General features: G+C 46.8%; 1 protein-coding gene and 1 non-coding gene across 7 annotated transcripts in view; both read left to right on the top strand.

The window, feature by feature from the left end:
- TRIM2 (tripartite motif containing 2) overlaps positions 1–24920 on the top strand; it is a 119175-nt gene that overhangs the window by 48264 nt on the left and 45991 nt on the right. For 2 of the 6 annotated variants that reach the window (XM_037058368.1, XM_037058367.1), the window contains exon 1: positions 17762–18000. The exons of 3 other annotated variants lie outside the window; for them this stretch is intronic. In XM_037058368.1, coding sequence (XP_036914263.1) covers positions 17998–18000 — 3 coding nt within the window. In that variant the 5' untranslated portion in view covers positions 17762–17997. Of the gene's footprint in view, positions 1–4953; positions 4975–17761; positions 18001–24920 lie in introns of those variants that run through there. One more of the 6 variants, XM_037058372.1, reaches the window with a different exon arrangement.
- On the top strand, positions 264–466 carry LOC118995644 (small nucleolar RNA SNORA73 family). Its single transcript, XR_005068339.1, has one exon. It is a non-coding gene; the product is annotated as a small nucleolar RNA SNORA73 family (small nucleolar RNA).

Raw genomic sequence — 24920 nt, 5'->3', positions numbered from 1 at the left:
GGTGACACTTTAGAGGCAAGGGAAGTGAGGTTTAGAGAAGATCAGTGACTTTTCCCGTAACCCCAGAGTTAGGACTCATACCTGGGACGCCCTTCTCTCTAAACCAAAACGCTCCATAACACTCGATTGTATGATAAATGATAAAGTCATGCAAGAATTGTGGGAAGCTCTAGATTTCATTTAGAGCCTCATGTTTTATTGATAAAACGAATCTAGGAAGGTTCCTGGGAAAGTACTTTGCAATACTTAAAATTTAACTCTAACCAGCGTGGATACCCTGGGAGGTCGCTCTCCCCGGGCTCTGTCCAGGTGGCATGGGGGAGCACAGGGCTCTGCCCTGTGATGCACAGTCCCTTTCTACAACGTTGGAGAGAAAGCCAGGTCCCAAGTCTGCGCCTGCATATTCCTACAGCTTCTCAGAGTCCTATAGTCGGTGACTGAGGAGACGAACATGCAGGCAACATTTAGAAAAAAAGAAAAAGAAAATTTAACCCATGAGGAAACTATGTGAATAAGACATAACGAAGTGTCATCTTACATAATACAAACGATAAGCACAAAGACAGTGCAGAGGAGAGGGAAGTGACCGCAGGCCAGAAAGCCAGGGGCAATATAACCGAGGAAGAGGCACTACAGAGGGATCATAGCGCTTAGAGAATATGCAAGTTTAGGTGGAAGAGAGAAGTGGATTGGACATAATAGGCTGTCAGGAACTCAAGAAAAGTTGGAGAGCCATCTTCCAGATGCGGATTAGCAGGGAGACCTATCCAAAGGAGGTCTAGGTGGGGAAGTTGTGGGAATTAAAGTCCAGTAGGGAGGATGGGGCCAGATTGGAGAGGACCTTTAGTGGAAGGCAGAGACGAGGACTGACACTGAGGAGCTGTAGAGTGTGGGCGGGGCTGGTTCCTTCTGAGGGCTGTGAGGGAGAATCTGTTCTATGCCTCTCTCTGCTTCAGGCATTCCCCGGCTTCTCCATGGGGTTCTCCTGTGTCTTCCTTCTAGGCGTGTCTCCGTGTCCAAATTTCCCCTTATGAAGGATGCTAGTCATATTGCGTTAAGGACCACCCTAGTGACCTCATTTTCACTTGACCTCTGCGAAGGCCGGTTTCCCAATCAGATCATCATATGACATCCTGGCACCTCTCGTAGAAGAGTGAACTCAGGAGGAGCAGCAGAAGGGTCTGTGCACCCGGGGGCAGGAAGTGGTGGTAGGAGGGCTGAGGACTGGAGAGGGAAGGTGGTGATGAGTGGAATCTAAGCTGGGGTACGTTGAGCTGAAGACACTGGAACAACGCTGTGGATGTCAAGCAGGCTGTTGAGTTCAGACAGTTCTGGGCTCAGAAGAAAGGTCTGGTAGGAAACAAAGATTGAGGCTGAAGACCTAGGGAGGAAAAGAAGTTATAATAATAAGCATTGACTATTAAACCGGCACAGTCCATAATACTTTCCATGAATTTTCTCTCTAATCCTTTGAACAACCACGTATAGTAGATACTGTTATTTTCCCCATTTTACAGACTATGGATCTAACTAAGCCGCAAGGACATTCAGTAGTAACGTGCCCAGGCTCGCACGTTAGTAGAGAATTTACACACGTCTATACCCAAATTTCCCCCACGTGACCATGACTGTGATCCACAGCAGAAACATAGTTTACATTACAGTGCATTGTAGACATCTATTTCAAGGAAACAAAAGTTTCCCGAGATCACACTGAGCCCCCTGCTGTTTTCCATTTTATTTCATTGTTAAACAGGCTGGTTCCAACCCAGAACTTGATACTTACTCTTGACAGCCACAGTTTTAGAATTAGGGCTTAACACCCTTCTGCCTCCTGCACCTGAATCTGGTGGCGGGTGTAGGGCTGCGAAGATGATGAGAGACGTAAGTGATGTCACAGGCATCAGGAAGGGACTTGACCGAATCCTGCCCCAAGGACTTGTCTGTGGAAACTGTCTAGCTCTTTGTCAGTGAGTCATTTACAACTGTCACGTGAATTTAGGAGGATGGAAGCCATTTCCATTGCCACGTTTTTCCACTGGATGGTACAGGAAACGATGCAGGTGCACTTAACTTTGGAGAGCTCTGAAGTCTGTTAGTTCTGAAATCGCTGCGGGATTGCATGGCAGCAGAAGTTGGGTATGCGGCCCGAAGAAATCCAGCCCAGTGCCTGCACTGCACTGTGATGCAATTCCCGCAGGCAGTAATGGCAACGGGAAATAATGCCTCCAACACGGGAGATGTGGGATAGGGCACTGCGCATCTTGCTGAGCAGGACAGGGTTTTGCTGGTAAGACAACTAGGAATTCACTCCCAACATACGTCATACACCCTGAGGGCCTTCATCCTTCCTTCCACTCACTTGAAGCAGGAAAATGTTCCTTTTCACTTGAACTAACCCCTTCAGAGTAGCTGTCTGCCTCCTCGCCACCTCCAAGGTCTCACTCCTTCAGCTAGCCCTTCCTTTCCTCTCTGGTGCCATTATTTTCTCCTTTTCCAGGGCTTCCTTCCTTCCGACTTCTAATACACCTCGGTTTCCTTCCCACAGCCCCGCAGCAGAAGGAGTGTTGCGGGTGAGGTGTCCATTCTCCATCTTAGTAGTGGTGGAGGTTACGAGACTGTATGCTTGTCAAGACTCATAGAACTGAACACTAGGAAGAGCGAATTTTGCTATATGTAAACTATATATTTTTAAAAACATGACTTCAAAATAAAGGCCCCTCACCCTTTTCTTAATCCTACTGCCCTGTGGTCATCATCCTCTTCCCTGTCTCCCTCTTGCCCTGACACTTTCTTTTCCCACTGTCTTCTTATTGGCTAAAACCACGGTGGGGGAGGGGGCAGCTCTAACCAAGCAAGCAAATAGATAAATCATTGCAAATGCTGATGATTGCAGCCGGGCCCACGCCCACGGGGACAAAGAGCCCTGTGAGGAGCTCACCCCTTCCTCATGAAGACCCAGGGATTTTGCCATTTCTGAAGGAGAGGCCACCTCCTCCTCAGGACTTCACATCTCAGAATGCAGTAATGCGTTGACTGATTCTTGAAAAATCCAGAACCGGCAGAGACAGAATGAATGATGGCGGGGAGAACAGAAGCCAGAGGCCATAGGAAGGCCGGGTGAAGGTCTCAGAATGCTGCTACGAGAGCCCTGGCTGGTGGCATAAATGGGAAAATAGAAATAAAATCTGTTCTTACAATACATACCCTTTATGGGCAAGTCTAAATTAAGACTGGGTTCTTCCCCTTCTGGGGGCAAACTGATCTGTGTTAATAGCTTTGGAGAAATGGAACGGCAATTCCACCAGGGCCCATGAGGGAGCATGAAAAAGAAGGGGCCCCTACATGGCCGCCATCCATGCCAAGAGCACAGGTCTTGAGTAAGGCCTGCTGTCAAATTGGATGAGACTGAAAGGCTTCGCATGCTGTCTGGACAACTGGGAGTGATTTAACATCCACTCTTCTGTGTTTGTTTTGGTGTCATGTTTATTGTCAAGGTCATCCTGAAGATAGGCAACTGCTTCACTGTGCAAAGTTGGTGCAGTCCTTAGCCTCCATCTATTCTGTCTTGTGTCTTGTTTTTCTTTCTAGTCCCAGGAGTCTGCCTTCTCTGTGAATCCCCTTCCAACAGGATGTGGTGGTTTATTTTTTCCCTGCTCTTGGCCATGACGATGGGCTGAGTTTTAACCTTTTACTATCCTCTTCCTTTGGGGTGGGTTCCGGTTCCTCAGCTGTCCTGGGAACCCTGCTGTCTGACTGCGGATTTGCATGTTTATAAACTCTGAACCATTAACTCCTTGAAGGGACCAGCTGTGCCCTGGGAGCTGTTTGTTATTCCTCAATATAGTATTTTTATTCTCACTTGGAAAGACCTGTGCCTGTTGTATCTCCAGTCGTTTCTGTGGGGAAATGGTCTCCACAGGACTTCTGTCCTCATCATGTCACAGGCAGCCTGCCCAGACCTGCAGCTCCCGGGGCTGTGTGTAAGGTGAGGGCCGTGGGGCCTCGAGGTGTGCGCTCGGGCCTGACTCTGCCTCGGCCTTTGCCACTTGTTAGTGGTGTGGCGTGAGAGTGTGGGGAGGAGTCACATCACCTCCCCACACCTGTCTCTTTGTCTATATGAATGGGGATCAGACCCGATATGGCCACAGAGTTCCAGGTATTCCGGAGACATGCGTCCGAGACCCTGCAAAAGTGAGAGGTGACTGTATTGACAGGGCCCCCAGGACTAGGACTGGTTCTTCAGAGAAAGTATTATCTCTACAGCTTCCCAACTTCAAATGCCTCTCATTCTGAGAAAATAAATGAGAGCATTGTGTGCCTCCCTGCTTCCTGTGACAGGCGGGGAGGCCCTGCTGGGGCAGAGAGCGGAGTGGGGTAGGCTGGGAGAGAGAGCTGAGCCCACTGTGGGATTGGGAAGGGATGGAGTTCATGCCCCAGACCGAGGTCATTTGGTCTGAGGCTGGAGATCCATTTGACAAGGAAGGGTGGCTCTTATCCTGCTAGAGGTTCAATGTCACAGCATGTGGTGGGGTGAAGAAGAAAGAAAATGCCTAGTTCTTTGACCTTGGGCTTGTGCTTCTTGATGGGCAGGGAAGGAGCATTGGGTGCAGCTGGGGACATCTTGGACAGGGTTCCTTGCCCGATCCCAGTTCCTCACTTTTTCTTTTCTAAAGAGGTCTCGCTGGCTTTCTTCAGCAGATAGCAGTTAAAAGAAACAGGCGATTCTGCCAGGAGCCAGCAGGTTATGTGTGACGCAAACTATGTCCACACATCTGTGTCCCGACCATGTGCTTCTCGGAAAACAGTCCCCCCCCCCCCCCCNGAAAAAAGCCCCCCCCCCCCCCCCCCCGTCACACTGAGTCAGACGACATTACCTCAAGGTCAGACGGTAATGTCATCTGACCTTGAGGACGGACTGTGTGACCCTTCCATTGAGCAGATTCCTCATCTAGTCATGACAGCAGGACATGGGTGGGTAACACGTTTTTTTAAAACACGTAGGAGAGCAGGTCTGAGTCTTGGAATGGCTTTATAAGAAAGCCTTGGCATTTCCTTTGAGTCTAGGGAAACAAGTTTAATTATTAATTGTTACATGTCTGGGATATGGCCTTTTAAATAGCATTAGAGGAAGAATTCCTGGCCTGTGAGGAATTTGATATGAACTAGACCGTAAAACTCTTCGTAGGTGGCAGGGGAGAGGCGAGCACAATGCCTTAGCTCCATTCACAGAGGCTTGAGAAGGTGGGGAAGGCAAGGAAGGAAGGGAATTGGGGATTACATGGCATTTCCTGGGGGATCTGCCTGTTTTATGACAGAATCATCTGCAGCCTGATTTGTACCGCGGTGAGACTCAGCCTGTTTTCCGGCAGGTTTCTCCTGCCCACTCTCATTTTTCTCTCTCCTTCTTCACTCACCACACATTTCTGTCTTTCCCCAGCGTCTGTGCGTCATCCAGGGGCGTGGTGGCCCTCCACCGCATGGCCCACAGCTGGACTTCTCTGTGCACAGCACGGAGAAGCGAAGTGCATGGGCAGCGCATCCGTGTGCCAGTGGGGACAGGCAGCGTGCTTCTGTCGACACGATACAGGCGGTGCATCTAAGGAACTGATTGTCTTTTCCATTTCTTAACTTGTGCACAAGTAAATTGTAGGCATTGCTTACTTACCCTTGCTTGTGCACAACACATCACAGGCATTGTTTTTCTTGTAGGAGACTTTTATTGTCCTTGGATTACTGGTTTATAGCCTTGTTAAAATTAGTGGAGCTTGCGACTTAATATTCAGACAATGTATCAGGGTATTATGGACCCACCAAGCAGGTTTTTCTCTGAAGCAAAATCCATGAAAGGAAATACCAGTCATTTCATGAGGCCTGATCAGGGGTGGGCGAACTATGGCCTGCAGGCCAAATCCAGCCCACTGACTGTTTTGTACAGCCTGTGAACTAAGAATGGTTTTATGTCTTTTATTTTTATCTTCACCTGAGGACAATTTTTTATGGCTTTGAGGGATAAAGAGAGACAGGGAGAGGGAAACACTGATGTGAGAAAGATACACCGACCAGTCACCTCCTGTACGAGCCCTGACCAGGAATCGCATGTGTTGACCTTTCGGTTTACGGGATGATGCTCCGACCAACTGAATCACACCGGCCAGGGCAGTTTTACATTTTGTAGTGCTTGGGAAAAATTATAATATTCTGTGACATGTGAAATCCCCATAAAATTTCACATTTTAAAGTTTAAAAGTGCAGTTTTTTGGAGCATAGCTGAACTCCTTCACTTATGTTACCTAGGGCACTTCCCATGACCCTGGAGGGGGAGAGCAGTTCAAACAGATAGGACGTGGCCAAAAGTCAAAAGTATTTCCTCTTGGGCGCTTTTCAGAGAAAGCTACCAGCCCCTAGTCAACAACAACAGTTAACATCTTTTGAGTTTCAGTCTGTGCCAGGCACAGTGCTAAGCACCTTTGAGGCATTATCTCATTTGCTCTTCACAGCAGTCCTATGAAGTGCACTCTTTTATTGCCATTTTACACCCAAATCACACCCCTAGTCAGCGTCAAAGCTGGAGTTTTCCACATGCTCTCTGATTCCGGGGTCTGGATCATCGTCAGCCTCCGAACGCCGTCCCAGTTGGTGGGAGAATACCCATGAGCACCCTGGCGGGGCTGAGGTGGAGGCCACAGATGGAAATTGTTTGTTTGAGATACATATATTTTCGTTTTTGTTAATTAAATTCATTGTTTGAGGTTTCATGTTTGTCTCTCTCATGAAAGTGCGCCAGTTCCTTAGGGACAGTGACCAAAGGGGGTCCCCAGGGCAGGGCCCCCCACAGAGGAGGAGCTTGCTGATGGAAGGAAAGAGGTGGGGAGTGGGGATAGGCAAGAGACGAGGGGAAGAAGATGTGGCCAAGAAGCGTAGTATTGAGGAAGCGCTGGGTACCCTCAGAATTGTCCCCAGGCCCTGGGTGCCTCCACTTGGCACCGAGGTGGCTTACCCTGTACCAGGACACACTGGTGTGGGCCTGGCAGGCCTGACCTGACCTGACCAGTGTGCACGCCCCCTCTTCTGAGGCCCAGCTGCTCCTATTCGCCTGCCCCTGTTCCCCTAACCCCTGGTGGCACTGTGGCTTCCCTGCCTCCCAGCCTGGACACATTGCCAATTTTCGAGGGGGAGACCTAGGCAAGTCAGGACGTACTTTGGAGCATGTCCATTCCGGGGAGGACGTGAAAGTGAGGCCTCCTATCCTTGCGTCCAGAGACAACGATTTCCATCACAGGGAAATCTTTGACTCTGGAAAGGCGCCAGAAGAAACTGTTTCTCTTCCTACCTTTCCAAGAAGCCTGCTGATTTTGAAGGTGAGAGGCTGGCTAATGAGACTCATTTCCACTGGTTGTTGGCCAGCATGAAGTACAGGCCTCTTATGTCAATGTAAGAAATGTCCAAACATGTACACAATTTTTACAAGAGTTCATTTGAGCCAAACTGACCACATATGCCAGGGAGCAAGGTCTTGAATGCATCCAAAAATAAGTTTTCCAGCTCCTTTTATGCATGTGTAGGTAAAGAGGGCCATGAGAAAGAGTGGAGAGAGCAAGGTTGGAAGGGATTACAGGATATAGTTCACAACATCATGTGCTCTCTTGAGGGTTAATATCCCCTTCCAGAGACATTTCTCTGGCATTTCAAAGGTGCGTTAACTGAGATGCACACGAACAATGGACGGGGCTGACTTAAGACTTTTCACTAAAGAAGTTATAGGCTTGGGGAATGACTACCCACCCTCACCTTCCCAGTTAGGGATTTATGATCAGATCGCCCTGGGAGGTTGCTGTCCATAGAATCCCCCTTTTTTTGGTCCATACTCCTAAGAGCAAGGGGCAGATGAGCTTGAACAGAGACCCTCTTCCTTCCTGGAGGTGGCCTGGGACTGGGAGTTGGTGTGAGGAAACACCAAGAGCAACAAAGTAGCGCCCCAGCCTCTTACTCCGCGGTATCAAAGTCAGCTGGGAGACGCCAAAGTGTCGCTAAGTGGGCGACAAGGCGAAGCGAGGCTGGGTCCAGGCCAGTATGATAACAAGCGTATAGATATATCTCTCCTGATTCCCCATTATTCTGCCCACTCTCTTTTACTGATTTTATTGGGCATAAGAAAAGAATTAATGGGGAGCAGTGTTTTATTAGTCCATTCATCCAAAAAAAATGTTTATTGAACCCCTGTGTGAGCCAGGCTCTAGGAATACGAAAGTGAATAATACAAAGGTGTTCCTAAAGGAACTCGTAAATCTTGTGTGGGCAGCACTACCAGAATGCTGCTGCACAATACAGTAGTGATCGTGTGCTCTGCCAGTCACGGAGGCGGGCTCCCGTCACAGACCAAGCCATTGAATGCTCACAATGATCTATGAAGTGGGTTATCATCCCCTTTTTACGAAAGATGAAATTGAGCCACAGAGAGGTTACATTACTCACTTACAGTCATCAGCGGCTGAGCCAGGATTCAAATCTGCCCGCACTCACCACCACGGCTCGTACAGCTTCTGATGACTGGAGCTCCAGACTTGCTGTGCATTCGGCCTGGTGCTGCGACCCTGACACGCTACACTGTTTAGCCCTCAGCGCAGCCTTCTGAGGTGACGTTTTACCAGCACATTCACAGAGGTGATGAACAACCTGAGCACAGAGCAGACACGGATGTGTCTCCGGGGCTGGTGCCTCGGTCACAGCTCCACGCTGCCATTCCCAGCAGGGTGGTGATATTGGGTGCGAGTGCCCAGTGTGGTGCCATGTGGGCTGCTCAGGAAAGTACTCCCGATTCTGTGGGGTTGGCAGGGGGGCAGCCTCCTGCACGGGAGGTTAAGTTCAGCTGCCCTCGGATACCGAGGGTACTGTGGGGGAGGAAAAATAATCTTCTCTTCTACCCTTCTAAGTCCTTCTAGATGGTGTAATAATCAAACTGGCAGGAAACAGATTAACCAGAGAAAATAACCAAATTTATGATGTATATGTACCTATGAGTGTTCCGTAAGATTATGGGACAAGCACAGTCAGGCACTTAAGGCCTGTATATGCCTGGGGAGCTAAGGAGAAGGGGGCAGGGTTGTTTTGGTTTGGGACCTCCAAGCGGAGGAAGTCAGTTCACCTGGAAATGGAAAGCAAAGGTTTGGTACTTTAATGTTTTCTCAGTCATCTTTAACAATAGGACACAGAGAGGACTTTGGACCAAAGGGCCTCCCTAGCTTCCTCCCTGTTTACGACACGCTAAAGATTAAACTCTAGTTTTCTAGGATGTTGGCTCCTTTCCTGGAGCTGGTCTTCTATCTAAATTCTTTCTGGCAGTTAGGGGAAAGTTCAAAGGCTTTTTCCCCTCAGTCTCTTGTTTCTTAAAAACCACCAACTTAAAATAATCAACATCCCAACGAGGCATATTAGGGGGTAGCAAACTCTGCTTCCCCGCCCCAGCTCTCCACCAAGGTGCCCAGACTCCTACATCAGTACCACCCTGCAGGTTAAAGCCCTGAGCTCAGGTCCTCCTAGACTCAGGCAGGGCAGCGAGAGAAAGTCCCACCTTGGCCCCGGAGCCCCGCGGTCAGGTAAGCTCGGAGGCGGAAGGCAGGGGAGCCCCGGTGCCAGGAGAAGGGAACGGGCCACCGTGTGATCACCCGCCCTGGAGGACTGCCAGCGAGAACTCTCCCCGCCCCGCCCCCCTCCCAGCACGCCCATCCCCACCATTTGAATCGGATATTTTATCGAGTAGTAGCATTTCGTGGTGGGAAGTCAGGTTAGGGAAGGAAACGTGGGGTGGGGAGTGTGGGGCAGGGGGAAAGGGTTTCATAATACTGTATAAGCCGAGCCTGGGACATCTCTTGTCCAGGAGGCGCCAGCTTTTCTCTAGCCAGAGGAAACCTCGGCTCCCTGGGGGAGGAGCCTGTTGCCATAGAAACCACCGCCTGGCGCGCCAGGCAGGGGAATGCTCTCCGACTCCTGCCTGCCTGGGAAGCAGAGCTGTCTGAGATTGGCCCATAGTCTGATGTTTGAGTCAAGTCCTAGAAGTGGGATTACTGGGTCAACAGTTACAAACGTTTATTAGGTTCTCCCTGAACTGTGTGTTGGTTTAAAAATAATCCAGTTCACGGGGACAGAGAGGAAGGAACGTAGGGGAGAAAGGTCAGCACCTAGCAGGGCGTTGTCGGCGATGCACCTGTATCAGCTAAACCCTGGCTCCTAGTGGCAGTCAGTCAGGGGATCTGGTTTCCGCGTGCACCAGGTCAGACACCGCGGGGAATTTGCTTATAGAATTCCTAAACCAACTCCCGACCTGGTGGTCAGAACCGCTGCACTGTTGAATTAAACAAGGTAAACTGCTGAAGCAAGCAGTCACCTGCCACCACTGCCTTGCATATAATTGCCAAAATGAGAAGTGTGATCACGAAGCTGCAGAGAAAAACCTCGGTACCAGTGTGTTCCTCAGTGTGGACACCAAGGTACTGGGGGGTGGGGAGTTAGGACTGGGACTCTATCTTCCAAGCATACTCAGGACAAATAGCTTTGAATTAGACCAAACCTTGGCAGAACAAACGAGCATTTTTTACTTGCTTTTGCTTTTTATTTTTCATCAGAGCCAGACAAAGAATGAAAAGGGGGTAGCATGCTGTATTAGCAGATGGCAGAGCCTTGTATTTTCGCTCCAGTCTTTTCTGCTAAGGACAGCTTCCGACTGAGAAAGGGCTTCTGAAGGCTAATGAGGAGGAAGTCACACCAGGGTTGGCCAGCAGCACAGGGTTTGAACGGCCAATCAGATTCAGGCAAGCTTCAATCTAATAATACCGTTAGTAAGTGTTGGCGAAGGAGACAAAGCAGGAGATACTGTACCTTTATCTCATCAGGAGGCCTAGAAGCTTCCTTTGCTCCTCCCCTGATTGGGGTATGTACCAGGGATGAGAGCCAAGGAGTGTGGAGGTCACCTTGACACACAGAACACATAGGCAGTCACCTCACGGCTCCACTAATGCACACTGTAAGTGAAGCAGACATAACACTCCCCGGTTATCTTAACTACTGTTTTCAAGGGCACAGTGCTCTGGGAAAACCAGGTCATTCTCATGTGAGCCTGCATGAGCCTGGGCCTCATGTTGACCTTTCTCCCACAGTAGGTGTTGTGGGTTGAATCGTGTTTCTCAAAATGATGTCGAAGTCCCAAATCCCAGCACCTATGAATGTGACCTTATTTGGAGATAGGATCTGTGTAGATGTAGTCAAGTTCAGGTGAGGTCATACTCTATGAGGGTGGGCCCTAATCCAACATGACAGGTGTCCTTACGAGAAGTGAAAACAGAGACACAGGGAGAGGAGTGACAGCTAGAGACACACAGGGAGAAGAGAGCCATGTGCTATGGAAGTCGGTGCACCTACATGTCAAGTCATGCCTGACTAGACGAGGCAGGGAAGGGTCTGCCCTGGAGTCTTCAGAGGGAGCTCACTCGCCACCTTGGTTTTTGGGTTGGAGGCTTTATGCCTCCAGAAGTGTCAGGGAATAAATCGCTGCAGTTATAGGCCACCCTGCTCTACAGTACTTTGTTATCATAGTTCTAGGAAACAAATACAGGTGGTAAAAATAGAAAAACCATTTGCTCGGAATAAACGGTACGCCTCCTGGCTTCAACAAGTGACATTCTAGGTTTCTGAAAGAGCATGATGGCCAAACCACAGACCCTGATTTTTAGGGGATCTCAGGGAAAAGGTAAAGTTTCTTAAAGACTGGAGGTAGGGAAACACACTTTTCATTTACAAAGCTTAGATTATAGGCTAAGGAACACTATCCAGCATGGTTTTGCAGAGGAATGTGAATGGGATGGCTCACAAGCACCCAGGAAAGAGAGCGCTCTGGGTTTCATAGGAATAAGTTATACGAGGCCTACTGTGAATCCCCTTTTGGTAGAGTTATTAGACGTGAGTGTTAGTTACTTGTCGGTGTGACTCAGCGTGACAAAAGTGCCAAAAAAGGTAGGGGGAACCCAGAAGTCATTAGTGAAAGTGCAGGGCCTACATCAAGGAACGTGATCACCTTGGCTCTGCTCTGTGCTGAGCAGACCCCACCTGGATTTTGTCCGCAGTGTTTTGGGCAGCGCCCGTAGGAAATACACAGGCCACCTAGAGGGGATGCTAAGATATTGAGCAGGGGGTCAGGGGTGCTCGATCTGAGTCACTTCTACTGCCAACACGCTGCCTGTCTGGGAAGGGCTATCCTGACACCTGAGACCCAATCAGCACGGCTGTGACTGCTGATTGGCAGGGGACTGTGTCTCCATGAGTGATTTCGAGAGGTTCTGTCTGTTTCTTCTTTTTGTATCATCAGTGCCTAGTACATCATCTGGCACATGATCACTTGTGAAATGTAGAATATTAAATGCTAATCCTAGGCACAGGCCCCCTCTGGTGTGAGTTCTTGGGTTGCAACTGGGTCAGCTGGTTTCCTGGCTAATCCATTTCTGTCCACATCACCCCACTAGGTTCAGGCTAGCTTGGACCTTCTCTTTTCCTGAGGAAAACATGACAGGGAAGATTCTTTCTGCTTCATCACCATTATTTTCAAATAGTCCTTTTTGGTGTAGGACATCCTCACAGCCACCAAAGAAGGGCTCCTAACCCCGCAATGTGGGGATTCTCCAAGGACCACTGACAATAGCGAGGAAGGAGCCTCTTGGGGCCCAAGCCAAACCATTCATCCCAACTGCCTATGAAAGTCTGGAGTGGCTGGAAGGAGCCTGATTTTGAGGGGCCACACCTGGAGAGCTATGGCATCCATCATAATAATATCTCTTCTCCGGTTGCTCATGCCCTGAACAAAGGCTGGAATAATCGTTCCGTACTGTCTTCTTTCAGAGGACCATCTGGCAGTAATTTTCATAAGGGTTTCTGAAAGCAAAGATAAGAAAAACTCAATAATGATTGCATTAGGCAGAGTTTCTGGGCTCCTGATTTCAGGTTGCCTCCTTCTAGTGGATCGTGTTTGTCTGTCGCTGGAACACACCACCGCTCTAATCAGCTGGCTTTGTTCCACTGCAGAATTGCCTGATAACTGTGCAGCTTTCGCCCATCCTTGCAGGGCCCTGGGGCCCTGAAAGAGGACTCGTGCCAGCCGAAGACCTGAACTCTGAGTCACCTCTGCTGCATAATGGCTGCTCCACAGTGGGCTGGTCCTGTAACCTTTCTGAGCCCCAATTTCTGCAAAAAGAGTAATTGTGTCTGCTCTCTCTGTTCTTGGGTTTGCTTTGCTTTGGATTATGAAGTTGCTTTCTAAATTATAAACCACCAATCTAATATGAAGAATCGCATCCTCTAGTCATCTCTGATCTGACTATTTTCCAATTCTGAAATGAACATTTACCTTTACATCATGTTATGTCACTCATCCGTTTGCAGAAGGATGTTTGCCATTCTGCACCTGTGTGTCAGCTACTACACTAGGGCCTGGGGGCCTAGAGGTAAACGATGGAGGTGTCAATAATTTCCAGCAAAGAATGCTACGGGGTACAGGAGAGTGACACCCAATCCAGACATGGCTGGGAGGGTCTGGAATTGGAGGAATTGTCAGCGGATCCTCCCTGACGTGGGCGATGTCTTTGCTACATTCGGGAAGATTGGAAGGACTTAACCAGGGGAAAAAGTCAGTCAAGAATGAGAGCATTCCAGGCAGAACACGTGGCATGTGAGCCTAGAGATTGGTGTTTCTCAAAGAAGATGCTATTGGCAGTTTGAGAGGACAAACCCACGTGTATGTGACTTTTCCTTGCACTGGGGGGTGTTTGGCATCCCTGCCCCTAGGCACTAAATGTCAGCAGTACTTTTCCACCCCAAATACACAATCAACATGACACCCCACAGTGCCCCTTCTCATTTCCAAGTGCATGCCCCACCACTACCTCAGGGGCTTGGTGCCATTTCGTGGGTGAGAACCCCTACAGAATATATAGATATAGATATGGGTATAGATATAGATATAGTTGTAGATGACACAGATATAGATATATAGTGGCATGTTTAGGAACTAGAGTGTGACTGGGGAGGACAAAACAGAAAGTGGAAAAAAGACGAGGGAGGCCCAGGTCGGGGGATAAATGGTCTGGAGTGCTGTCTTCCAGAGTTTCCTTTCTAGGAGCACCTTCTTTGGTCGGGGAGAGACAGGCTGTATGTAAAGGGCTTTGGCCCCTAACAGATGGCCCATGAATTTAAGATCTCTGTTTCCCAGGATGCTGCCAACCCCAGTTTAGTTAGCACATGTCCTGTTCTCGGGTATGTGCACCGTCCGTATACCTCCTGATGCCTGTGTGCATCACAGCCAAACTTGCCAGTGACAGTTAACTCTTTAATGTCTGTTCAGCTGTGGGGAAAGAGTGGGTGGGCAAGACAGCCCGAAGATGTCAGTAAGGTGGGTAGCAGGCTTAATCTTAAGGATCTTGGGCTCTTCTCTGCTCTTGTGGCCCCACTGTCTGGCTGCTTGAGGTCTCAAAACAAGCAAACTCCAACTCAGAAAGAAACTGTACTCTTACATAGCAACAGCCACCACCGCCACCACCACCACCATCACCACCTGTTGCCAGGGAGTGTCCAGGGGAAGATGCTGTGGCCTATAATACATCCAGTGATAACTCAGGCCCAAATTATAAACAGTTGGTTCATTTGCCCAGACGTGCTAAAAATAAGGCTGCACTTGCCTGTAATACACAATGTTGTGTGTGTTGGGTTCCTGGCTGAGCCCTTCAAACCCACTTACTCAGGTAGTAAGTAAGTAAGCCATCGTGATGAGGGCATGGGACCCACATGTCCTGTGCAATGCTGTTTCCCAGGCAAGAGGTAGTCCAATTCCAGGGAAAGATCAGAAGCACATACGATCCCCACTTGTTCCATCATGCCCCAGGCTGAGGCACACTGAAGCTACCACTCTCAGTTCCTGGGAGCCACCTCTTGTCTCCATGCCTGTGCCTGTTCTGTGCTCCGTGCCCGAAATGCACCCCGCTCCTCCTCATGCCAGCATGTCCCTCTGGTGGGCTCCCGAGTCTCCGCTTCCTCTTGCAACCAAAGCACTTACCACGCTGAGTTGCAGTTGCCTGCTTTCTCATCCATTTCCCATACTAGACTGTGACCTTCCTGAGGGCTAAGAAATGATGTTTTTCTGTGTATCCTCCCTGCCCACTCAGTGCCTGGTGCACACTAGACATTTCACAGATATTCACTGGACTGAATGATTGAATCAGTAGGTGAGCCTTCCCTGACTACAAACCCAGCAACAAGACCAAGGATCTCTCCCTCTTCTCCATCATCTTATGGGCACAGAGACGCACTCCAGTTGTGTGGCCCAGAGGCTGGGAAGAGTGGGGAAGAGAAAGAGAGGAAGGGAAGAGGGTGTGCTTGGGGCGGAGTCAGCATTTGATGAATTTGGCTACCAGATGGGCTCAGCAGCACAAATGAGAAGAAGAGGGGACTCCCTTCGTAGCAAGTCAGGCACCTTTGTGATGCTCTGTCTTAGGAAGGAGACGTTGTGGAACAAAGTGGGGGCAGCCAGCCCAGAGCTTCAGGTATTGTTCTCATTAGATGGTGAACTAAAACAGAACGTGTGTCCACACAAATGCCTGCATGGGAATGTTCACAGCAGTGTTACTCTTCACAGCCAAAAGGGCAGGAACAACTCAAATGTCCGTCCAATGACAGGTGGATAAAACACCAGTATGGAATGTGCTATTCCATACACTGGGATCGTTTTTTCAACTGTAGAAAGGAGTGAAATACTGATACATGTTACAATGTGGATGAACCTTGAAAACATTGTGCTAAGTGAAAAGAGCCAGACACCTGAGACCCCATGTTCTACGATGCCATGCATGTGACCAGCCAGAACAGAGACAGAAAGCAGGTTATTGGTTGCTTAGGACTGTGTGGGGTGACACAGTAGGGAGTGACAGCTAACGGGCACAGGATTGCTTTTTGAGGTGATGAAAATGCTTTAAAATTGACTGTGGTGATGATCGCCTACATCTGTGAATATACTAAAAGCCATTGATTTGTACACTTGAAATGGGGTGAGCGTATAATATATGAATTATGTCACAATAAAGCTATTGAAAAAAACAAAACTTCTAAAACAGAGTGTTAGCCTGGGCTTAAGTCTTTTTTCAATGATTTATTTATTTTCAGAGAGCGGGGAAGGAAGGGAGAAAGAGAGCAAGAGAAATGTCAACGTGTGGTTGCCTCTCATACTCCCCATACTGGGGACCTGGCCTGCAACCCAGGCATGTACCCTGACTGGGAATTAAACTGGTGACCCTTAGGTTTGCAGTTTGGCATTCAATCCACTGAACCACACAGCCAGGGCAAAATTTTTATTTATTTACTTATTGGTTTGAATGTGGGGTTGGGGGTGGGAAGAGAGAGAGAGAGAAACATCAGTTTGTTGTTCCACTTATTTATATATTCACTGGTTGATTTTTTATGTGCCCTGACCATGGATTGAACCCATAACCTTGGTGTATCGGGATGATGCTCTAACGAACTGAGCTACCTGTCCAGGGCAACCTGGGCTTTTGAGAACTGTGTACCACCTGGAATAGTATGCTGAAACTGGCATGTCTGTGCATTTTCCTTGGCCTGTCGATGTCACTGGATTCTCTACGACCCCTCTCCCCTCCCACTGTCAAAGGAAACCTCTGCTCCGCTGCCCTCCCAGGGCTCAGCCATCACAAAGCCTGACTGTGAGAAAAGAATGTGCTGAATATTGGTGTGGTCAAGTATGCAAATTCACAGTTTTATTTAATTAAAAGTGTTTAGTGTCCTCTCTTCAGCTACTAATTAACCAAGGAATGCAATGCAGTATGATTCTGGAACTGCCTTCATTGCTGTAGGAAATGGAATGATTGTGAATTACATTCTGAAATGTCTGATTTTTTTTAACTCTAAAACATTATTTGTAATGTGAGCATCCACTAGTTTTTATGGCCACGTGCTGATCATTTTTAAGTTAGCAGACCCTTTAAAAGTAAGTTTAGTGACTTGGTAGGAAGTCAAGTTATGTGCATATGTAAAGTTTGTCAAAGTTTGTTTTCTGAATCTTTAACGAAAAACGTTTGCATCATCAGAAAAAGCAATGAGGTCTGTTCATCCCCTGAAACAAATAAATACTGTATGATTTTTTTTCTCTGAATGATCAGAACCACTAAGAGCAAAGAAATGTCATTTGCAATATTTGGCTTTGAGGAATTGTATTTTATTTCCTGGGCAAATACCAAGAGGGGAAACGATAGTAGAGGCTTGTGGAAATGAGCTGTTTTGCATGTTTTAAATTTGCATTTGTGTTTTAAACTACTTGAAAAGTTTAAGGAAAGAGTTCATCTTTTTTTCCCCTAAAGAAAGTGTGTGCTCTCACACCCTTTAAATCTGAACTTTTCATATTGAGTTGCTGTAGGTCTAGTTTTCTTTGAAGAACCCATTTTCCTTGCGTCTCCCTTTTGCTCATCAGCACGCCGTCTTTCCGATTTGTAGTGCTCACAGTGCGGTCCGGGCTGCGCTGCGCAGGGAGACCCGTGCACTGGTTGCCTCTCCCTGGGTGGGTCGTACAGTCACATTGTGCTGACGGACCTCAGCGGCCCAGCGGAGAGCCTGGAAACAGCTGACTGCTGACTCAGAGGGGGCGAGCAAGCCACCCACGAATCTCATTGCAGCTCGCTGCTGCATCCCTATCCCATAATCCCTTGCTTGGTTTGCTGCAGTCTTTTCAACAGACCCTGAGTGAGAAAAAGATGTCCTGTAAGATAAGGATTGATTGGTTTGAATGCCGAGAGGGGTCTCCCACTTGTTAAGGACACAGAAACATTCCTGCGGACTTTGCTGAGCTTCCTCTCCTCTCATTTCCTCCATTTTTCTCTTCCTCTGTTCTGTTCATGATCTGGCACATCCCTCCACAGAGCAGAAGATATGCTGGGCTTCTGATGATGGCTGCACCGCATGGTAGGGGATTTTAACCAGTCTCTTTGCATGGTGCTTCCAAACTTGAGATGTTAGCAGAAATGTGCATTGTTCTTTTGGATTCCCGCAGGGCTGCAGCTTGGGTTTAATGCTTTGCCTCGTTGATTAGTTTGTCTGCAGAAAGGAGTAGGTCCTAAACGTTGTGATTGCTTAGTATTATGCCAGGTGGATAACTGATTTTTCCTGCTCTCTGTTCTGCTCCCCACCCCACCTTTCCTCTTTCGGTAATACTGCACGGTCTATATAAGATAGAGGGAGGCTTGCTCTTTGCTTAAACAAAGGCACTGAATTCACCAAAATAGGGAGAAAGTCGTGCAAGATTTTCTTATCAAGTTCTTAATGTGATCTGACTAGCTTTTTTTTTGTTGTTTTTACTAGTCTTTATTTTCACGTGTATCTCGGCTTATTTTAAATAAAAGATTTTTTTTCCTCCTGCCTATGTTGGATACAAAGATGGGGATGCAATATTTTCTTTGCAGGATTCCTTCCCGGGTACCCCGGGGCGGAGGAGAATGTGCGACTGACCCTTCCCCCACCCAGTTCTCTGTTAGAGAACCCTGGGGTTGAGTGCCACGGTTCCCAGTTACCATTGGAAACCCATTCATTCATAATGCATGACTCGACCTTCTGAATTCCAAATCCCATTGATGGCCAGCAAAGATGTGGGAGATGATCTGAGTTTTTTCCCTGACATTTTTCCCCCTGCCTTTGCAGGAGACTCAAATCTGGGCGGAGCTCAATGGTAGCATTACAGGAAAAAAAATCTTTGGGTTGGACCTTAGGTTTGCTTCCTGAAACAGTGGGCATTATATTTTGTATCTTAGAAATTTTTCTACAAGTATGCCCCACCCTGTCATTATTCCTGGTTTCGGGGGAGAGGGGTGTGGGTAGGAGAGCAAGTGAGAAAGCTGTTCATTTTCAACTACAAATTAGGTGAATTTCTGAATCAAAAGATAAGATGATATTTCTGTCTTAGAAAAAGATGGGTTTTAAGGAACAGATGTAGCTTTACAACGAGACATTTAAAAAATTATCAGTTCTTCTTACGCTTAGATCCTATTGTGACAGTTTTATTCCTCATGCTTATCAATTGTTAGAGGATCTTTCTTTTTTTATTTAAAAGACATCAGAGTGTGTAAGGAGAACCATTTGTTTGCCCGGATTCTCAAATTGATTTCCTATGTGTTAGGATTCCATTCCGCCTGGTGTGAACCTATTTCCTGGCGCCTTTCTTTCTCGGCAGATGCCTTAGCAGCACCAGTCCTAACCCACTGTGATGTTAAATCACGCACGCCCTCCCGAGCCGGCACACAAAGCAGAGTTTCCTGTGTGCTGTGCTGTGAGAAAGCAGCTTTGCTGCTGAGAGGTCAGCCGTGGGCTTTCCTAGACCTCTAAATATTCCTTTCCGGTATTCTCCTAGAGAGACACAAGTGATTTTCTCACTTGTGTCTTTGGAAAGGTTGAAGCATGGCCTAATGTAAAAAGGTTCCTTGATAGAATGTGCTGCCTCCAGAAATATGGATGCGGCCTGGACGGTGCCCACATTTTTAAAACAGAGAATAAAACTGATACACATTTTCACTGCAGTTATTATTATAATCCTAGGATGACCTTTCAAATATAACAAAAGTTTAAGTGGGTTTTCTTGCATGTGAATTAGAGTAAAATATTTATTCTTTGTGTTAAAAAGAAATGAAAATGTCCTTCATTTGGATATTTTCGGATATTAATTTTTTCAAACTTACAACTTTCTCCTCTCTATTAAGTAGGGAAGAACCCTAAATAAGTAGCAATCTTCAAAAATTTAACTAATCTCAATTTTTAAGTCTCCCTTGTGCCTTTTTGCATAATCTCTTTCATACGACTAAGACTTTAACCAAACATTGGTATATATTATTGAAATGTATAGAAGAAAGGTCCTTTCAAACTGTAAAACATTTGCTGCCAAATGACTTACTATTATAGTTTTTTCTTCTAAAAAATGTGACCGAATTACTTCCAATTGTGGCACAATTGTAGTTTGCACACAACTGTGACTGTTAAAAATGCCATCTGTGCCCCTTCTTTACTTATGTAAGGGTTTTAATACCAGAGTAGAATTTGTTCTATGATGGGATTGGCCGTTAGGGTTCTCTGAGTGTTATGAAGTGGTTTGTCTGAATTTAACAAACCCTCCTGCATTTGGGGGATTTAGATTAGACCAGATACTGAGGAGTAAATGAGCCCAGGATAGTATATTCAGATCACCTCATTGGAGGGGGTATTCATGACTGGTTTCCGCATGCCGGCCTTTCTGCTCACTTCTGCTTTGCCTTCTCCGCCTTTCTAGTCTCCACAGCCTTCCTAAGTGCTGTGTATTCTACTTCTTGAAAATGTATTTATTTAAGTGAATGTTTATTCTAATCAACATCAGCATTAAATAATATGTTTCTTATTAACCAGGGGCAAAAGAGGTTTACTGTGAGTAGGCCTGTCTTTTGAAGTTCCGACGTAGAATAAATTTCTCCTCCCCCGACTTGCTAACCGCACCCAACCCCCAGAGTTCAGGGGCCTGGCTGTGCTCTGCCATTTTTGTGCTTCCAGAATATTCAGCCTCTTTGTGGAGTCCCCGAGGAAAGCAAGGGAAGAGACTTGGAAAGCAAGGTGACGGATGTGGGGAGAGGAGACCCCACTCATCTTGATAGTCCCAGGGTACTGCAAGATGAACATCGATTAGCCTGACCACTTAACACTCCATTGTGCAGGCTCCTTCTGGAAATTAGAATACCCAGAGCAAATCTTAAGCACTGACTGCAAAGGGTGAGGGCTTTTATGAAGAAAGCAATGGCAAACAGTTATCCATGCTAAGGAAAGAGGTAGAGGAAATAGGCATAAGAACAAGTTGGGAACTTGGCTTTTAAATCAACTTTCACCCTGGCTGGTGTGGCTCAGTGGATTGAGTGCCAGCCTGTGAACCAAAGGGTCATCAGATTGATTCCCAGTCAGGGCACATGCCTGTGTTGCCGACCAGGTCCCCAGTAGGGGGTGCACAAGAGGCAACTACACATTGATGATTCTCTCCCTCTCTGATGATTCTCTCCCTCTCTTTCTCCCTCCCTTCCCCTCTCTAAAAAGAAAAAATTATAAAAATCTTTTAAAAAATTAAAAATAAAAAAATGAATCAACTTTCGTATAAGCAAAACCCAGCAGTCTGTCATGCATCTGACCCTGCAAGTAAGAACCTTTGGAAAGCTTGAGCTAGGGAGATTTCCAACCTTTGGAAAGATGACTAGGGAGATTGCCTGGAGACAGAAGTTAAAGTTCAACAAATACCCTCCCCCTCCAATGCCCCCCCACCAAGACACACACTCACACATACATACTGTCAGGAAAGATACTGCATCTGGCCTTCTAATTTACAAAACGGCCCATTTGGGATAGCAGCTTGATTTAACTGGAAATAGGTCACCCTGTTTTAATTCCACTGAAGATTGTCCTCTTTTATTCTAGCTGGGTTCTCAGCACCAATGCCAAGTCCACTGCGGGTGAACACTCACACATTTTAGAAATTAGAAGTACCTGGTTTCTTTAGTCATGTTTCAACCTGTGGCTTGAGCTCGAGGTACCACCTGTCCCAGCAGGTAAAAGGTGGCATATTGTGAGCTATAGATAATCTTAATGGTTCAAGATTTTCTTTCTAGAGCTGCATCGGAAGATTTTTAACTCCTTGAGAAGCCGATTGTAGCATCTCTGCACTGCCATCCTTGGCCCGAGAGCAGAACAAAATGCAGCCTTATTAATAAATTCAGTTAAGTGGCAGCAGAGAGGAGGGGCGACCCAGGAATGCCATCAAGTTAAGCAACAGCATGGAATCTAGTGCCTGGAGGGAGATGTATCATCAAATATGCTTGCTGCCTCCTCCCCGAAATCACATGCTAAAGTTTTATTCTCCAAAGGAATCCTGACCTGTTTCCCAACCATGTTTCCTAGACCAGCCAGACAAGTTTTCACCAACTCTCTCCCCTTCTCAGGAAGAGGCCTTCTCAGTGTGGCTGTTCTCTTCTGTCCTCCCTGCCTGCTCTTCCTCACCGTGGTGTCAGCAGTAGGGGTTTGGATGGGTTTCTCCTCTAAATGGTATAATTTGGGGTGGGAGATATGGTCTCAACCACAGCCTTGTGGATGCGGGCATTTTTCTTTCATTCCATCTCTTCCCATCGAGTTCTACTTTTTCGTTTGGTCGTAATTCTCACCAAGCTGTAGGTCTGAGAAAGTGAGCCAGGAAAAATACCAGAGATGATGAGAGGAAAGAAGTTTAGGGACAGCATTTTTCTCTGCCCAAGGACTCGGTGATGTGATTGTTGCATTGTTTTTACCCGCGACGAGCTGCGTTTAGGCAGCAAGCCCCCTGTTATAAGGAATTTATGTGGCAGCCTTCTTAGACTTTTACTTTTCATGCATATTTGTCTTCTACCGTTCTCAGTTTCTTTTCCTGCATTTGTGAGTGTGTTAACATATGTTGCTAACTCTTTACCTTCTGGATGATAGCTTGTGTTGCTAAGCATTAGACTGTCACATAGGGAGACAGGTACTATTTGATGTCAAGTAAAAACTTTCCCATGACTGGTAATGACCTTGGTCTTTATCATGTCATTCAGCAAGTGCCCCTTTTTTCTGCTGCAGGGACTGAGTTCATTCTCATGTTAGACTTTATTTGTTCAGTTCATTCAAAATAATATGTGTCTGTGATATACCAGGCACAGTTCTAGGAGCTGTGACTACTGCAGTGAGTAATCAGACAAGAATCCCTCGAGAATGCTGCATCCTAGTGGGATGTGGGAGGAGGTAACATGCAAAATAAATACATCACAAAGTTGTATTAGAAAGTGAAGAAGTATGGAGGAAAACAGCAAGGATGGGGTAAGCAAGTCCTAGGGGCTGGGGGCAAGTTTCAATGTTAAATAATGGCCAGTTGGAGAAAGACACCGAGCAGAGCTGGAGAGGGGGAGTGAGCCCCTCTGTAAGCGGTGTTGCTCCTAGTTTGCCATGGATGAGGAGCCTCGGATAGTCTCCCCACGGGAAAACTCTCACAGTCTGTTGAAGTCAGTGTCACACCCAGGCTGGCTACCTCTGCAGTTTTAAAATGGCTCTTCCTGCCTTTGCTTCTCTACCATTTCCTTTCATCAGTGTGTCTGGTGCTTGTTTCTGTATCCAAAGCATCTGGGTTCCCTCAGAGACGAAGCCCACCCCAGGTGTGCTTTCACGTGCCCCTCTTCAGAAACTGGTTTTGCTGAGGTCCCCGCAGAACCGTTCTATGGCCTCTGCCCTGACCATTCACTCGTGTCTGGGCTGATGTGAGTGAAGAAGGATCTTTGACACTTCAGAAGCCAAGACGGGGAAAGAATGTCAGCTGAGAATCTAGATAAGGATGTACTGCTTTTCTAATCAAGGAGATCAGAAACTGTGGTCATGCCCAAACACTTTGATTAAAGGCTGTCATATATTTTGTGCATTTTCCTCAAGGCATACTCAGACTGATGAAAGACTTCCCACGGTGCTTGTTGGTACATTCTGGCTTCCAATGTTCTGAGTACATTATCCCTTTAGGAGCAGTCAAATTGCCTTCCTCTTGTGGGTATCCAGTCATATTCAAGCAATGATAGTTCCTGGCAAAGCGTCTGTGTTGGGGGTTCGGAAAACTTGTGTGTTGACCCTGGGAGCCCTGAAGACCTGGATGCCTTCAACAGGTCACTTGTGACAGATCCGTAGCATTGCTGAGATTTTAAATTAGTGTGAACGCCACCAAAGATTCTCACCCCTACAATAATGATCATGAAATTAGAATAAAATGTTTCTATTTTGGCTTTAGAGAATAAGAACGTTGGCTCAGGAAATTTCATTTAGTCAGCATATATTATTAAAACAAATGTGTTTCTGCTTTGCCCAAAATCCAAAGTTCTAAGGTTAAAAAAAAACAGGTGAAATCCAATATGATATTTTCTCTCTGCTTTCTTTAATACTCAGCATGACTGATGATTTCAAATGGCAATATGAAATTTTTCAAAAGTTATTCAAAATAAAATGGTGAACATGTGATTTTAACTAAAAAGTTTGATATATATATATATATTTAAATATATTTTATTGATTATACCATTACAGTTGTTCTATTCCCCCCTTCATTCCCCTCTACCCGCACACTCCCTCCCCCCCATTCTCCTCCCCCTTAGTTTATAACCACGTGTCTCAATTTCTTTAGATTCTATATTTCCCCCACTATTCTCGCCCTCCCCCCTATCTATTTTCTACCTACCATCTATGCTATTTTCTGTGCCTTCTCCCCCCTTCTCCTCCTCCCACTCCCCTGTTGCTAACCCTCCATGTGATCTTCATTTCTATGGTTCCACTCCTGATCTAGCTGTCCTCTTGGTTTGCTTTTGTTTTAGGTGTGGTTGTTAATAACTGTGTGTTTGCTGTCCTTTCACTGTTCATATTTTTCATCTTCTTTTTCTTATATAAGTCCCTTTAGCATTTCATATAATAAGGGCTTGGTGATGATGAACTCCTTGAACTTGACCTTATCTGAGAAGCACTTTATCTGTCCTTCCATTCTAAATGAAAGTTTTGCTGGATAAAGCAATCTTGGCTGTAGGTCTTTGGATTTCATGACTTGGAATACTTCTTTCCAGCCCCTTCTTGCCTGTAAGGTCTCTTTTGAGAAATCCGCTGACAGTCTGATGGGTACTCCTTTGTAGGTGACTGTCCCCTTATCCCTTGCTGCTTCTAGGATTCTCTCCTTCATTTTAGTCTTGGCTAATGTAATTATGATGTGCCTTGGTGTGTTCCTTCTTGGGTCCAACTTCTTTGGCACTCTCTGAGCTTCCTGGATTTCCTGGAAGTCTATTTCCTTTGCCAGACTGGGGAAG

Source organism: Sturnira hondurensis, unplaced genomic scaffold (assembly GCF_014824575.4).
Source record: "Sturnira hondurensis isolate 20B ecotype Veracruz unplaced genomic scaffold, ASM1482457v3 Scaffold0010128, whole genome shotgun sequence".
NCBI classification, from domain to species: domain Eukaryota; kingdom Metazoa; phylum Chordata; class Mammalia; order Chiroptera; family Phyllostomidae; genus Sturnira; species Sturnira hondurensis.
This window is presented reverse-complemented; position numbering and strand designations above follow the sequence as displayed.